Below are 17007 nucleotides of genomic sequence, written 5' to 3'. Positions count from 1 at the left end.
GTAATTTTACTTTAAGCACATTTTGCTGATAATACTTCTGTACCACTAAGACTGCTGTCAAGAGTCATGCAATTCTTCTCACAAGTATATTTACTGACAACCCAGAACTTGTTTCGTGCCATACCAACTGTCTTTTCATTCTGTGCACCACACCCAAAAAACACATGATGAAGCATGTATAGCTTTAGAATAACAACCTTTGCATTGTGCTTCTGGGTTGCATTAGGTTAAGAAAGATCCACTCTGTCTGTCATGGCCAAATATATCCAACCTAACAGCAAAGCAGCAGCTTAACTGGACCAGCAAACTAGTACAAATATTATTGGTATTGGTATTACAATTGTTACTATTATTATTAGTATATGTTTTGATTATCTAAACTCTGAAAATGGGCACCCCATCTGTTCTGGAAACAGCTATGGCTTGTTTGTTTCAAGTCTTCCTTACGTAAGTGGAAGTGCACAGGAAAAACGCATGGTATACAGTGAAACATGGTTGCAATATGTCTTCACAGGAGTTAGAAATGTTAACAAATCCTGTTCATTAATAAGCACTTAAAATGTCCTTTTAGCTGCATACAAACCATTTATTATATGTTTGTACACCTCTTACAGTAAATACCAAATAAGGGGACTTAAAGTGTTACCACTTAAAATGACAATCACATGCAACTATGTTTGTATTCCATCCATGCGGGATGAAGGTAAAGTATTCGAAGGCGTTGACTTGAATAATGATGGGTTTTGTTATTTCTGAGCACAACCTTCTTTTCTGGATGAAGATGGTATCTGACTTGGGAACTCACAATGACTGAGAATAGAAATTCACCACGCACCACACCTAAAATTGCTTGCATTTTCAAATACTAAAGGGTTTCTCTGTAACAACCAACTCCTTAATACTGCAGACAGTGGGAAGGATTAGGAGGAAACATGAGCACCGAAAAAGGCACCTTTCTTTTCTCCGTGAGGGGAGATCCAGGCACCTCTCATCCCTCCCACTCCCACCATGCCAGAATTACAGGGACATAATTGAGCAAAAACACAGCAGTGGAAAGTACCTGCTGTAAGTGCTCCTCAAGGACAGTATTAAAGTACTTGTACTTCAAAAATACAAGTACAAGACAGTTTTAAAGTACCTGTACTTCAAAACTGAAGGAATGGTTGTATTTTTTACTGCACTACATTCATTTGACAGCTATAGTTACTTTGCAAATTAAGATTTCATAAAGAAATGATGTGATCATCCTTCAGGATGTGATGCACTGTTATAGGTTAGACTACACAATGCAACATATAATCTATCACTTTGAGTAGAACCACTCTGTATAATGAGTGCTCTCACTTTTAATATATGAAGTACAGTAAATAAGTAAATACTTTTACTCGTGTAAAGGAAATATACTTCCACGGTTTGCTATCCCAGTGGCATTCTGGGCATACAGTCCACCAGATAACGACCAAAACGGAAATGCGTATTCTTTCAGTCACCTGGAACATGTAACGACTATTAGGTGTCGAGGGATTTTCTGAGGATTCTGAAAGCCTTTACTGTTCCCATGTTCTATATTACTGTAAACAGCTGATGATTGTTGGCCTGCATTCTTCGAAGAGGCATTACAGCTTGAATAAAGATTTACGTGTGTTCTCTGACAGAGGATTCAGATCAGCCTTTCCCTTCCAATGACATGGTGCTTTCACCCTGCTGTGTGCCACATCATTTGAAGGCATCCGGTGCGGGATGGCAAGGGTGGGGGGCGGGATGTCTGGACGAGGAATATAGCTACAGGCATCCGTTAGTATTCAGCGTGGATGTTCACTGGCATTAACGTCAATTTTAGGAATCGTTTCTTCTTCTTCTTCTTCTTTTTATCCAGAAGCTGGTGTTTATTTGTTTGTTTGTTTTAGTGCGTAAAAAATGTCCAGATCGACTGTCTTTTGAAAATTCACAAAAACGGAGAATTTGCCGGTAAACCGACAAAATTATACTACCCAGAGGGTCAAAGTTGCACATTTTTGAGTTGTTAGAATGTACCACATGGCCTATGGCCTAGATACATCGCGATTTATCTCCAGATGATGAAAACAGGGGGTAGCTATTTTCTTAAAATGGCAGAGATGGATTTAAAAACAGCCACATCAACGATGGAAGCTTTGGTTCGTATCAGTGTGAGTATGTGTCTGTTTCTGTGTTATCCCTGCTTGTAATCTACGTTAAAATTAAGGTATTTAAAAAAAAAAATCTTGATAAAGGATGCGACCTGTATTTTTAGACGGAGAACCAGATTAACGGTGTGAATAGCACGTCTCCGTGCTTCACCTCCCGGACCGTATGTGGAAAACGGGCCTTTCCGTGTATTTTTTTGCAACTAAAATAAAGGCGTTTGATTTAAAATGACATCTAATGCAGCTGATAAATAATACCGGCTATCCCTAATTCTTGGTGTAAAAAATCAGTGGTGTGTGTGTGTGTGTGGAGTGCTGTTGCCCACAGTAATGGAGGTCCTTAAATGCATCGATCGGTTCACCAGACTCGAGCTAAATCCTTCTCCGGAACTGGCAGAAAAGGTGCTCTGCTTTTTTTGATCAGATACGAGGGTGTTTCGAAAATTAACAAATGACAAAACAGTGTGGGTGCAGACTGAAATGACATGTTTCTTTTTTGGGGGCTCAGTGGATGGTCGTTACCATGGAGACGAGATGCAGGACCTTTCGGCTGCTGCTGCTGCTGCTGAGGCAAGGGGAGAAAACGTGTGTGTGGATGCTGCTCGGAGCATCGGCCGTTATAGGGTTAACAGATATGAATAATTTGCAGAGAAGGTTACAGTGGACTGTGGTGGACTGGCTAGGGGGTAGTGGTGGTGGTGGGGGTTGGAGGTTCTCCGCTCGTGCACAACAGTCCCTGGAAATAACGTGCTGTGGATCGGTCATACATTTTTCTTACCGGCTCGGAGGGAGGGGGCTCGTTGCTCACGATGTAAATGCCACAAACCCCTCCCCTCTTTTCAAGAGACAGCGCTCTCTTGATGCTGGGAATATACACGTAGTCTGCTGCCATGGCGCCTAGATTCCAGGTGAAGGTAAGAATGCGCAACGCCTGTTTTACGCCTTCACCACGCCGGGCTCAGCATCAGCAGTGCGCACTATCCATTTTCAGATGGATTCGGCGGGGCCCACATTTTTGTCGTGGTGTAGATTGGTCTGCTGGAACTGCAATAGCCTGAAATTGCGACAGGCTACATAGAAAGAGGAGCAGAAATAGACAGGCCGGAGTTGACATTGGAGAATGACACAGAGACTGAGGTGGATTGAGGGAGAAAGTAGGTTGTTTTAAATCATCCAGTTAATCCAGTATAAAGATGGAATATGGGTCTCGTGGTTTGTTATGCAGCAGCCTAATTTCTGTCTCAACTGGGAAACATGCCTGCAGCTGTATTATTTGATATAACTGGGAAGACATAGCCTTCATCAGTTAGATTGTGTGTGTTAGTGTTATCATCCAGCTGCATACTATTGTGTGACTTCCTGGACCCTCTTAAAACCAAGTGGCCATGTAGAAATTTACTATTTATGATCCCCTGTATCATCCCAACTGATTCTGCATCCCTTTGCAGAATCAGTGGTGTTGACAGTGGTTCATGGTGTGCTGATGCTGCATCACTTCACATCACGGTGACAAAATCTCCACCCTCCACCCCCCCCGCGCAGCACATTCAGCCAGTTTGACTTGTCCTGATTTCTGAAGTTAACTCGTAATGTCAGTGATGTAGATGTAATGTACTCTGCAACAGTTTTGGTTGTAGTTTGAGGTTGTGTGTCAAGGACATCCATGTAGCAAAATAAAGCAGGCCATCCTAACTGGCAAAATGAGTGGAAATTCAACACACTCCTCCCGTGCTGCACGGACAAATATTGACTAATATTAACTAAACACAAAATCTGAGTAGTTTTTCCACATACTGAGATATTAAAAAGGACAAAAGAGCTGGTTAGGATCTTTCACCAGATCCCCTTTACTTGCTCTTTCCTCTGTGAAGCCTTGTTAGAGTGACTATGAAGTCACAGGCTTTTTGAAACAGTCCGTGTGTCCTTTTCTGTCAAGTCCATGTCCTTGAGCTGGGCAGTGACACACTCACTGCTCCAAAGGTGCAGCCTTTCACCACTAAAGCTCTGACCACTGTTAGTTACATAGACTGAAGGTGCTGATTCAGCAGTGAGGTATACAATGAAATAAACCCAACTGCCTTTGCTCTGCATATTATGTCCCATTGCTATTTGTGGCATGTGACAATATGCACCACCATAGAGGCCAGGAGCTATGAGAAAGCTGTGGCCTGAGCCAGTGGTCATTTTTAGCTTGTGTAATACACATTCACATCCTCACAAAAAAATCTAATGAATACAGGAAAGTACAGGAGCACCTTGTAGTATCATAAACACATACAATATGTGGTTACTGGCCAAGGAGCTCATGTTCATATCCAGGGCTGAGAATGCAGGGATGCACTCGGTGCAGTGGTTGAATAATTAATGCCTGGTCTTTATCCATATTTAAGAAGAATGATGCCCTGGACCACCTGTCTGGGACAGCATTTCCCATTGCCCTGTCTCACCTCAGTTCTTCCCTGCTTCCTATGATACTGTACCTCCTTAGTGGTACGCCTTCAAGTAGGGCTGGGTGTGACTGAAATATGTCTGTAGTACTAAGACTGTCAAGTAACAAAACTTACTTTGAGTGCCTCATAGATTCATAATCTTGACTACTTATTCTTTAATTAGATGATTTCTAATTTAAATCAACATATTGCAAGTTTTAGGGTATTAAGTACTTACATGGCTGCTGGTTTTGAGACATTTGAGAGTCCTGCCTGCAAGGTTGACCTGCAAACACAGGCTGATTGTGCACGTTCTTACACATTGTCCTCAACTTTTTATTTTGGTATAGGAGGTGAAATCTTGTTTGACTAACCTCTAACCTCTTTTGCCTCTGACAGTCTAACATGAAGAGCCTGGAGCATGAGCTGCATTGTCCTGTGTGTAAGGACATAGTCAAACAGCCTGTGGTCCTGCCATGCCAACACAGCATCTGTCTCATGTGTGCCTCCGAGGTCTTAGTGGCAAATGGTTACCCGCCTCCAGAGCTTCCCCCAGAGCCCAACTCCCCAGCCTCCACACCCAACACCCGCTCGCCACGTCAGGCACGCAGGCCTGTGCCTAAAGCTGAGCAGCGGCCCATCGACCGTGTCCTGCGATCAGGTGTGGCATAACTCTTCATTTGCTGTATTTACTCAAGGGTGGAGGGAAGAGAAATATCTTTACCTTCTGTCAATAAAACAATTGTTGTTAAAGATCATACAAAGCCTTTTTGACGTGGGGACTTTGATTTGTATTCAGTGAAAAACAAACCATGTGATTACATGTTAGTTTAACCCTTCCCTTAATTTTACTGTCAAACCATGATTAATATGTAATATCTGTGCTGGGAAAAGAGAGCACTGCCTGTCATTTTCTGTCTGCCTCTGCTCATAACTGGCTTTCTTTGTCGGTTTGAGGTCCCCACCCGCCTTCACCATCCATGCCTCGGTCTCCGGGATATGGGACGTATCCAGGGCGACGCCGTAAGGAGGGCCCACCCCTGGTGATGATGTTCCCTTGTGTCCCCTGTGGCCGAGACGTGGAGCTGGGGGAGAAGGGTCTTACTGACTGTCTGCGCAACTTAACTTTGGAGCGTATAGTGGAGAGGTAGGTATCAAACACACACTGTTCAACCAAAACAGTGCAAAGATGTGCACAAAAAACTTTGTACTGTGATAAGTTTGGGGCTAATTGTAAATGAATAGGTGACTTGGGCCTGAGAAGCAAAGGGTGTTGGAAAATATTCAGCTCGGATTGTAGTTATTCAGCAGCTAAGGTGTTAAAGAATCCTGCAGAGCATGCACTGCAACATACTTTTGCTACTCTGGCTGACTCTGTGTTTCCACAGTCTTGTAGCTTTTTCACCCATTCAGTACTGTTTGTTTCTCTTACACTGGGCATTTGGCCCAGTTTTCACACCCTTAAGATTTGGTTTCGTTTAGATTTGTTAAGATGATTTTTTCTCATGCACCCACCTGTTTTATGCTTTTGACTTTGACACTTTCCCTCCTTAAAAGTTAACTAAAAGCTAAAAGAACATTTTTGTTATTCCTACCCTTCCCTGCTGCCTTCTGTCCACACCACCACCAGGTACAGACACACAGTGAGTCTGGGCAGTGTGGCAGTGATGTGCCAGTTCTGTAAGCCTCCTCAAGCTCTGGAGGCCACCAAGGGCTGCGCTGACTGCAGGGCCAATTTCTGTAACGAGTGTTTCAAGCTGTATCACCCGTGGGGGACGCCACGTGCACAACATGAACATATTCAACCAACACTCAACTTCAGACCAAAGGTAAGACATTGAGACAGAAGGTAAATTACACAGGATTTTTAAGCAAAACAATAAATTGGATCATACAAAAGTAATCCCTCTCAATCAAGACCCACTAGACGTGTGAGGCGGTGTATTTATCTGCACCCTGCACTAATTTTGGTTGCCAGGTTAAGAAAAATGAAGGGTATTTACAGTAAACACCAAATTTGCAGTTTAAAATGTTATATAAATAAATAAATTGTAACCAAAAGGTCCTCATAACTCACTCAGCATTACTATTTACCACTATTACATTACTACTACTGATATTAATAAATAAATTAGTTATATGTAATTTTAAAAAACACCTTTACATTTGCTTTACTTCTGTGTTTTCCTTCCTTTACCAAACAGAGAAGGTAAATACAAACACATCCTCATAATTCTCTGCTACATCGCTCTGGTCTTTCTCTTCTCAGGTAAACTGTGTCTCAAATAAATGGAATTTGACCCTCCTCCACAGGTTCTGACTTGTCCAGAGCATGACCATGAGAAGCTACAGTTCTACTGTAGGTCCTGTCAGCGGCTGCTCTGCCCGCTCTGCAAACTGCGCCGCATCCACACTGGCCACAAAATCCTCCCAGTGGCTCAGGCATACCAAGCTCTGAAGGTAAGACTCTGAATCTGACATGATCTGAACTAGTTTTCTGAAGTTAGTGTTCATATGAATAGTGTGAAGAGTTAATGTAAGACTGTTTGTAACAATTAAGCTGTCTGGTGTGTATTTGTTGTTTATTTGACAGGAGAAGATTACAAAGGAGATGAACTACATTCTGTCCAACCAGGACACAGTTCTGGCTCAGATTACACAGCTGGAGAGTGCCATCACTCAGACTGAGGTGATTAATACTGGATGTGGATGTAACCCCAGTCAGCAGCTAAATTCCCCCCAACACTGCAGAGATTCCTGTCTGTTAATTTATGAAACGAGGCGAGGCGTTGGCTGCTCAAGTGTCGGAGACACGGGGGTTGATGGAATCATGCTGAAATTATGCACTTCTTACCTCTATGAAGAGCAGTGTGTTTTAAATAATTTACTAAATGTTTATATACTATAAACTATATCATACTACTTACAAATGCTAAACGCCTAATCAATCAACCAAACTTAAAGGCATTGCCAGGTAGCTGGCTGTTTGTTTTCAGATGTTTGAACTTGTCTGTCTGTGTTATTGAACACCAGGTAAATAGTGTGTCTGCCAGAGAACAGCTGGCTCAGAGCATCAGGGATCTGACGGCCGCTCTGGCAGAGCGCCACGCTTCTCTCACCCAGGCTCTGGAAACGGCACGGCAGAAACGAGGCGAGGCGTTGGCTGCTCAAGTGTCGGAGAGACGGGGGTTGATGGAACATGCTGGACTCATGGCGTTTACCCAGGAACTGCTGAAAGAAACGGACCAGCCGTGCTTTGTGCAGGCTGCTCGCCAGACTCATAACAGGTTTTCCATTTGTTTATCTTTGGCATTGCTCTCTGTCTTGATTGAACAGATCTTAGATTAGTTCTGTCTTTCTTTGTTAGTTTGTTTTCATTTCTTTTCCTTTATTAAAACAGTCCTTAGTTAACTACTTTTCTATCTGCATTCCCCTCTGTATTGTTTGTTTGAGCTTATAGTAATAACCACTATATACAACATAGTATTTTACAAGTGTTTAATTACTCTTGGTAAGTGGATCTGTGTGAAAGAGGACATGCTATTTGCTATATTTTTTCTTGTAACTCCATTGTCTTCACCTGAAGCCCTTCAAAATGACCATCATATTTTATATTTCTCTTAACTTAAACAACCCCAGGAAAAGATTAAAACCAAAACTGAATTGATCTTCAGTATTCCCTGTGTATCCAAACCTCATACAGGTTATTTGTCTGTGACATAGACCACCACTTAAAAACTATTAAAAACATGAGGCCCACAGTACACTGGGTGACATGTTCGTTCATTACGATGAACATGGGCAATGTAGGTTGTTTAGAGTCAATCCCACATACATTACTCTGCTCTGCTTAAACACATAATACACAAATGTGTGTTAATCTGCGGCTGAAAATAGTCCCCAACAAATGCAGTTTACTTCTGTTTAAGTAACATATGTTAAATACTACAGTTCCCAGCTTTTTACACATAAAACTATATTTTTGTAACCGGTCTTTAGGAGAATTAAAGGGGCTTCTGGTGTGGTGACACAAAAGTAGTGAAAGTATTGAGAGACAGACTAACGCAGTGTTTGTGCACATCATGGGATTTGTTGACACTCAGAAAGACATAGAATGTGCCAGCCTTATCCTTTAAAAATGATCACACACCACTCCCTGTTCATTAGTCTGTCTTGTCCTCCCATGAAGCTCAACAGAAGCATCATGTAAACACGCATCCTCCTTAATTCTTTTAACTCTGCTTTCCCTGTTTTTCATGGCACCAGGCTGAGTAAAGCAATTGAGAATCTCCAGCATTTCACCCTGGCTGCTGATCCATCCTTCAGACACTTCCAGCTGGATGTCGCCAAAGAACTTAAACTCCTGACAGAGTTGAACTTCATCCAGGGTGAGAAAGGGAGTGGTGAGAGGGAGGGAGAGGAAGGGATGGAGATAAGGGAAATAAAAGATTAGGAGGGAATGGAGTGAAGAGGTAGGCAAGGAGAGAGACAGTGGCTTTTTGATGACTAATAAAGCTGAGATGCCAGTGAATGTGAGTGAGTGAAGGAAGTGGAGATGTTAGTACAACTATGACATGGTAAACCTCTAAAATTCCAGCATTTAACTTACTTTTACTCCATATTCAAACATTTTATCACAGCCCCTTTGGCTCCAGTGATTGACACCCAGCGTACCCTGGCCTATGATCAGCTCTTTCTCTGCTGGCGACTGCCACAAGAGTCTGCGCCTGCCTGGCATTTTTCCGTCGAGTACCGCCGTCGAGGTGTGGTACCGGGAGGGGCGTCCCGAGGTGGCTTCAGGGGAGGACTGGCTGCCGCCCGCTGGGGCTGGCAGCGGTTGGACGAAGTGAGCGGGACCAGCGCGGTGATCGACAGGTTGGAGATGGACAGCGTGTACGTGCTGCGGGTGAGAGGCTGCAACAAGGCAGGCTACGGGGAGTACAGCGAGGAGGTGTACCTGCACACCCCGCCTGCACCAGGTGAGAGTACATGCTGGATTTTTGGTGACTTTGCCACAAGGAAACCCCACCCAAATGACAGAGGTGTAAGGTCAAACTCTGCCCTAGTTTGGTAGTAATCCAGGTAACAAGTTTCAAAAATCAGCAGTCAAAAGGTAGTCGAGAAGGTGCAGTACAACTGGATATCTGAGGCCTACAATATAGCCAAATGCAATGAATTTGTGATGCGGCATGAACAACATGCAGAACCTCTGGCAAACAAAGAAAGATAAGACAAAGCGTGTTTATTTGTATGTCATCTTTCAACGACAAGGCAAGAGACATAAGACAAAAAAGGTACTAAGTCAACTAAGGAACATCTAACTAACTCAGGTGATAGTCTTGGTTGGCCATTAGTTGTAGGAATTGTGCTTTGATCCCCAGCTCCTCCTGTCCACCTGTCCATAAGTGTCCTTGAACAAGACACTAAATCCTGCTCGCCAAATGAATGTGAGTATAAATATAATAGGTGATTGCATCGTGGTTTACAATGTAGCAACATTTAGGTGTTGCTTCTGTTGAACCTCAGTTGAATCCTTGGTTATTATAAGTTCAGTCTGTTGCTAATTTGAACTGTTCTGTAAAAAAACAAGCATATAAAAGTACTATTTATGAAGGGGCCAATCTGCATCACAGTCATCGCATTATGTGTGTTTCAGTGGCTTTCAATGTCTTTGAGTAAGCCGTTACCCAGGAAGTAACAAGGTCAGTCACCACTGTGAGACGCTCTAATGCAAAAAGCCACTGATTCAATCACTGATTATTCACTCTCTCTATTCCAGATTCTGAGGATTCTGTGCTGAACATTTCTTTACATATTGAAAATCTCTAGTAGAGCAAACCATATATGCAAGATAATGCTCCCTGCCATCCAGTGGAGGCAGAGTGGTTGGAGGAATTTTGAGGTTATTTTATTTTTTTTTTTCATAGTTTCAGCCATCACCTCTAGCAGTTATAATGACTCTGTACTCATCAAAATAATGGTTGAGATCTGGGAACACAGTGACGTCGCTTCAATAAAGTCTGATGGGGCAAGAAACACAAGCAAAACACTCCTTAAACAGGTTGAGCTAGATCGTCTCATTCTGGAGCTGCAATGATAAGTATTAATGGATTAGTTATTTGAAATAAAATTACGCAACTATTTTGAAAACTACTAAATTAATCGTTCTGTGTTCTCAAGTGTGAGAATTCAACTCTTTTCTTTATCTTATATTATTGTAAACTTTTTTTTTTCTGAGCTATTAACTAATTAACAAACTTGTATGATTGTCTGATCACGCCTGTTTCTTACTTCAGTGAACCTCTTTAACTATGCTGGTTGTATTCTCAGCTCTTGTCAATTAATTTCCTAATGACACTCCTATTTTTGTATTGGGAAAGATGGCCAAAACTATGAATCTAAACCTAAAACATCACAATAAACTGGGATTATCCCTTTACTCGTTAGTGCTAAAAAAAAGAGAAGATGTCATTTTTAAACATTTACCAATAATGCAAGAGCCTACTATTTTTGATTAATGACTTATAGCCACATAAATCAGTAACAAGTGCATGACAGCTACAAAAAAACTCATTATATCCACACAGCAAGCTGTAGTTGCTGTCACCCAGGAGCCATTCATCTCTTCACACCTATTATTTATCAGTCACAATAAAAGCATTAGGATGGTTACCATGGTGAAACACTTAATAATTCATTCTCTTTCTTTTCTACCCATTCCCATCTTCTTTTACCAATTTTTGTCCCACCTGTCTCCACTTTCAACACATCCTCACTTTCTTACTCTTTGTTTCCTCATCTTTCTCTCATGTATTATTTCCATTTCACAGTTTTGTACTTGTCATCCACTTCTGCTCTACTTCCACGCTGCCAACCTACATGCCTCCTACGGAACGTAAGAAGTGCATTCATACCTCCTGACCACCCCTCTGCACCCCATGCGGCATAATTATCTCCTCTCCTTCTTTCTCTCTTTGTGGTCATCCCATGCATCCACTGTTCTTCCACCTCCTCCCATCTAGACACCCGCTCACCCCCTCCGTCTCCCACTACCTCCCATAACGGGATCTGTCCGAGCGCTGATGATGAGGTTTGCGGTTTGTTAAGACCTGAGGCTTAACAACATGGATCAGATTCAGATCCAGGGCTTTTTAATGGTGGAGTTGAGTGAATTCCTTGTGTCCCTGTACTGAAGGCTGTTTTTCCTTCCTGCTGTTGCGTATGTTCCCTCTGTAAATTTGTACTTCCTCTTGAAAAATCTGCACTCCCCACAGCCAGAGCTTCTTTGCGATACCTTTTGTATTTTACTCCCTGAGTCATCGATGTATAGATCAGTGTCCGTTTTTCTTCCAGTGCTGGTGGGAGGAGGTGCATGCCTGCTCTCTGTTCTCCTCCCCTTAGTCTCTCCTCTCAACTGTTTATGATTCTCCTCATTTCTCTCCTCCTTGCTGCTTTCTGACTGTAAATCTGTATCACTTTCCCTCTGTTGCCTCCCAAACCTCTCCTGATGCTTCTCAAACCCCTATATGTAATTACTGAATGCACCTGTCTGTTTGTCCTCTCTTTACCCTCATGTTTTCTTCCCTCCCTTCACTCTCTCTGTTTTCTGTCCCTACCCTTTTCTCTGCCGTGTCCTCCCTACCAGTGCTCAATTTCTACCTGGACTCCCGCTGGGGTCTCCATGCCGACCGGCTGGTGGTCAGCAAAGAGCAGCGCTGCGCTCGTAGCGTCCCTGGTCTCTCTCTGCTGCAGGCTGCCGACCACGCCCTCACTTCCTGTCACCTGACTTCAGACCTCCTGGTCGGAGATGTAGCCATTACGCAGGGACGTCACTACTGGGCATGCTCAGTGGAGCCTGGCTCTTACTTAGTGAAGGCAAGTTAATTCCAGTAGTACATTTTACATATTTTAAGTACTGTGTATGTACTTCCTGTAAGTGCTACAAGACAAATGTTTACTTAATTACAAATTCATTGTTTTTTCTCTTTCAAACAGGTGGGAGTTGGTCTAGAATCCAAACTACAGGAGTGGTTTCACCTTCCACAAGACATGGCCAGTCCACGGTGAGTAGCAGTCATATGAAATGGAAGTTAATTAACACAAATAAAAGAAATGGTGTGTAATAGTACAGTCATTCTTTGTCAAGTGTGGTCACTACTTCTGTGGTACGTGGGAAGATTGTGGAGTAGCTTGGCTAATTTGAGAAAACTGAAACTTTAATTTGGTATGAAATAAACATATTTGTGTTTAAGTGGAAAATAAAGACACAAATGGTAAATGGACTGTACTTATACAGTGCTTTTCTAGTCATATTGACCACTCAAAGCACTTTACACTACTGGTCATGTTCACCCATTCACACACACATTCATACAGCGCTTGTTTTTACATACACAGTGCTCTAACTCACACACACACACACACTGATGTGCCTGAGGACTGGAGGAGCTAGGGATCAAACCAGTGTCCTTCCAATTAGTGAGTGACCCGCTCTACCTCCTGAGCCACAGCTGCCCCAAAAATAGGATTATGAATTTGTTTGAAACTGATTTTTTTGTATATTTACTGTCACAAATGCCAATAAACTACCAGGTATGACAGGCATAGAACAGGACTCCCACCAACCTGAACCATTTGTAACACACATGCTGTGATAGAGAGTGCATGAAAACCAGTTTAAAAAGGAGGAAAAGAAGTCAAAATAGAGAGCTAAAAGGACTGAATTCATGTCAACTCCAAGTGGTACAATAGTCATGTAAATGCAAACCTGACTGAACCTACTGAATAAAGGAGACCAAGCTGCAGCCAGTATTACAACAATATCCAAACTGTGCTTTCTCTCCAGCTACGACCCAGACAGTGGTCATGACAGTGGAGCAGAGGATGCCTTAGACTCTGCTCCGCCCTTCTGCTTCCTCACTATGGGGATGGGTAAAATCTACCTGCCCCAGCACAGCTACCACCACCACAGCAGCCATGGGAACGGAAACCGCGACCCCATCACCAACGGCAACAGCCCCTCCTCGCCCACAGGCCTCACCTACCCGCTGCCGCCCCGGCTCGGTGTGTGCCTCGACTTTGAGAAGGGTCGTGTCACCTTCTATGACGCCCACTCTCTGCGACCTCTGTGGGAGGGTCATGTAGATTGCTCCGGCCCCGTGTGTCCGGCTTTCTGTTTCATTGGCGGAGGAGCGCTGCAGCTCCAGGAGCTGGTGGCCAATCGCAACGCAGATCAGACCCCAGTCAGAAGGGTGACCATCCAACCCCGTGTCTCTAACTTAAATAACAACTGATGCCTGACCTGTGGAGATATGGTAATTTGGAATGTAATTGGTAATTGTATTTACTCAGCTAGAGCGAAAAGTTAGACATCTCAGCGATTTTGTTTTGTATTTAATTTTCTTTGTATGAGAAAATGTTTCTATAGCAACAAATATGCAATGTAATTAAGTTTCTTACATTTTTGTTATATGCAGTTTTGCAAAAATTATTGCTTACACAGTGTCTGGTACATCCAGCACTTAATATGTAATTATATCTTTGATGCTTGCACTTGTAGCCAGGCTATATTACATACATTTATAAAGCTAATGTAGATACAGCACCACACAATGTTTCCTGTAGAGGCTTTTACTCTGTCATTTCATGTCTTTAATGCTTAAATCTTAACATATCTTTTGATTTAGAAATATGATTATGATGTGAGTTTTTTTTAAAAAAAAAAAAAGGCCTCAAACATTTTACTGCAGCTGTAACTTAACTTGTGTTTAACCACACAGCTGAGGACGCTTCTTGGCTGTTGGGGAAAACTTTCCAGTCGTTCACCCATTATGATCCCAACCAAAGTTATTGTTTTTCTGGGATGTAAATGTGGTAAATTAGAGGTAGAGAGGAACAATGAGGCAATACTGTAATTAGAAGCTCCAATTATACCTCTGCTGCACAGTTAATCACTAGTTTCCACAGTTCTGTTTGTGCATTGCTATTTTGTATTTCAAATACATGAGTCTGATGTCTGTGTGTGTTTGCTTGTGTGTGTTTACTTCCCTTTGTGCATGAGTGCGTGTGTGGTTTGACTGATAACAGCATTGATTCATTGGCAGACGGTAAAAAGTTGTTTTCTCGCAAACAGTACTTTTGATTTTTTTTTTTAACCTTGCTTGATTGTAAGTTAATGAGCAGCGCTTCTTATGAAACGATTAGCAGATTAAATTCATGTAAACTTCACCTGCTGGCAGAATGTTTGCAAAAGAAAAATAGATTAACTAAATAAACACTGAATAAATACAAATTGTTTAAACTACGAAACCACCTTCTGTTTCATTTTGTTGTCGTTTCTATTTAGTCAGAATTCAATCTGCTTCGCCCAGTATTTCACTGTGAGGATGAGTCATCACTGTTGTTTCACCACTAGGGTGCAGCAAGACACAGCAAACATTAGAGGTATCTCCATCCTCATCTTAACACACTGCAGCTATTGTAATGATCAGAATATCTTTTACTTGGAAGGATGAACTATGCACCCATTTTCCATAAGAAATGGTAGTTTCTTGGAGGAAATTGACAAACAGACTTTGCGATGTGCTCTTAAAAATTGGAAGCTGGAAAAAATGACATCCTTTCCCAAATTTCTCCTTAAAACTTACAGATTTCCTTTATGGGTCTCTTGCTTTTATGGATTTTTCATGCAATGTATAATCACCTAACCTTTTTGTTACTGCATTCCCAATTAACAGTTTTTGACTTTGTTTAAAATTTACTCTTGAAAAGTTCTGTGTATGATACAGAGGTGCCATACAATAATCATTTTAGGAAGAAGAGGGAGAATTGCAACTTCAGTCATCAACAAAATCATTTTTTAAATCTATAACCATGTTTCGCTCTGATAGGCCACCGACAGTCATGACAATAAATCTCTGTTTAACAGCACATAAACCTTTATGTGCATTGGCTGAGGTGGACAACCCTGATAAAATGCAACAAGACAATTTAAGCCAAGTTTTTGAACTCTACAGAACAGTATTCACTGCCAAATGGTCTCATATACAGTATATGTACATATATATAGTATATGGACTTGTGTGTGAGGGGCTGGGTAGAAATTACCAGTAAATCAAACTTTATTGTTTACATGCATGCAATAAAACATTCATATAATAACAGACATAAAATACTTGTCCTTCAGTCTTACATAGCCTCTGATATACTGACTATAATATGGGTTTATGTAAAGTGCCAAGGATGCCACCTATTGGCCAGTGGCAATTTAAAATACAATACAGACACAGCAGACGCTTCAAATACCTCAAAATGTCAAAATTTCTGTATAATTTCTGTAATAATACCCTTGGGGAATATTACACATATCAAAAATCATACCTGGCTATGATATTTTGGCTCAATAAAACACCCTGGGTGAGAGTAATGGATAGTGATCGCCATCTGCTTTTGATAGAGATATTAACGCCTCACATGTGTGTGTACTTAGCATTCCTTATGTAAATGCAATGTAAATCGCCAGAGTTTACCTTTTATGAGCTTCAATATGAAAATCCACATATGTGTTTAATTGGACCCACATTCAAGGGGAAACTGTAGGGGGATTTGGGTTTGCCTCGACCACAGAGGGAAAATAAAAATGTAGAAAAAAAAAGGAGAATCAAGAAAAAAGAAAATAAAGCGCACAGCCTTGACACAAGCCAAGGTTCTTTTTTTAACATTCTAATACACATAGATAAAAATACTGCCTCCAAAGGGAGGTTTAGCTCTGATCCCCCATGATATAGAAGATGTGGAATGTACTGTAAAGCATGAATACAGCACTGTACAGCCCTCCACCCACCCCCTTGTGCTTGCTGCACCTCTCTTCTTTAGTCCAAATCTGTAACAGATTGGGTTTAGTCTGACTGGAGGTATGCAGCCACAACACCACATGTAGGGGTCTGCATAATCCCACCACTGAGTATTAAGCACACAGCATGGGCATTCTTTTAAAGACCTGGCAGGAATTACCAATACATAATCTCCATGATCATCATTTAGTATAGTTCAGAGGGAGAGGATTTGGGGGGGGGGGGATTCATCCGAACTTATGAAGGATCTCAGAGCTCTATACAATCTGTGAGAGGCAGTGTGGCGGTGCCATCTGGAGAACACATAGGCCAGAGTCTGTTGGAATACGCTACCCCAACTGTCTTAAACAACATGAAACCACATGTTCAAAGGACTGATTTGTTTGTTAAACGTGGCTTCTACAGCCTGAAGTGGAGTACATGCTTTATGGGAAACCTGCTTAATACTATTTTGCTGAGTCAAAACCACTGGATCATGGATCTCTGTGACAGAAGCCTGCAGGAAGAATTTAGTAGGCAGGAGGTGAAATAAAAAAAGAAAAGACATAAGAATAATGTGTT

General features: G+C 41.9%; 1 protein-coding gene across 2 annotated transcripts; it reads left to right on the top strand.

Moving 5' to 3' along the window:
- Positions 1-1744: 1744 nt before the first annotated feature.
- trim46b (tripartite motif containing 46b) lies at positions 1745-15011 on the top strand. 2 transcript variants are annotated; one of them, XM_018685089.2, is made up of 12 exons: positions 1745-2168; positions 4994-5255; positions 5552-5741; positions 6225-6423; positions 6908-7054; positions 7188-7283; positions 7628-7881; positions 8861-8982; positions 9235-9573; positions 12240-12469; positions 12590-12657; positions 13440-15011. In XM_018685089.2, exons 1-12 carry the CDS (start codon positions 2076-2078, stop codon positions 13885-13887), a joined length of 2448 nt encoding a protein of 815 aa, XP_018540605.1. In that variant the 5' UTR covers positions 1745-2075; the 3' UTR covers positions 13888-15011. The 2 variants fall into 2 exon arrangements, with proteins under 2 accessions (XP_018540605.1, XP_018540607.1); XM_018685091.2 differs by lacking the exon at positions 1745-2168 and adding an exon at positions 2364-3079.
- Positions 15012-17007: the final 1996 nt, after the last annotated feature.

The sequence above is a fragment of the Lates calcarifer genome, linkage group LG3 (genome assembly GCF_001640805.2).
Source record: "Lates calcarifer isolate ASB-BC8 linkage group LG3, TLL_Latcal_v3, whole genome shotgun sequence".
NCBI classification, from domain to species: domain Eukaryota; kingdom Metazoa; phylum Chordata; class Actinopteri; family Centropomidae; genus Lates; species Lates calcarifer.
Note: the sequence above shows the minus strand (reverse complement) of the source record. Positions and strands in the feature narration are given on the sequence as shown.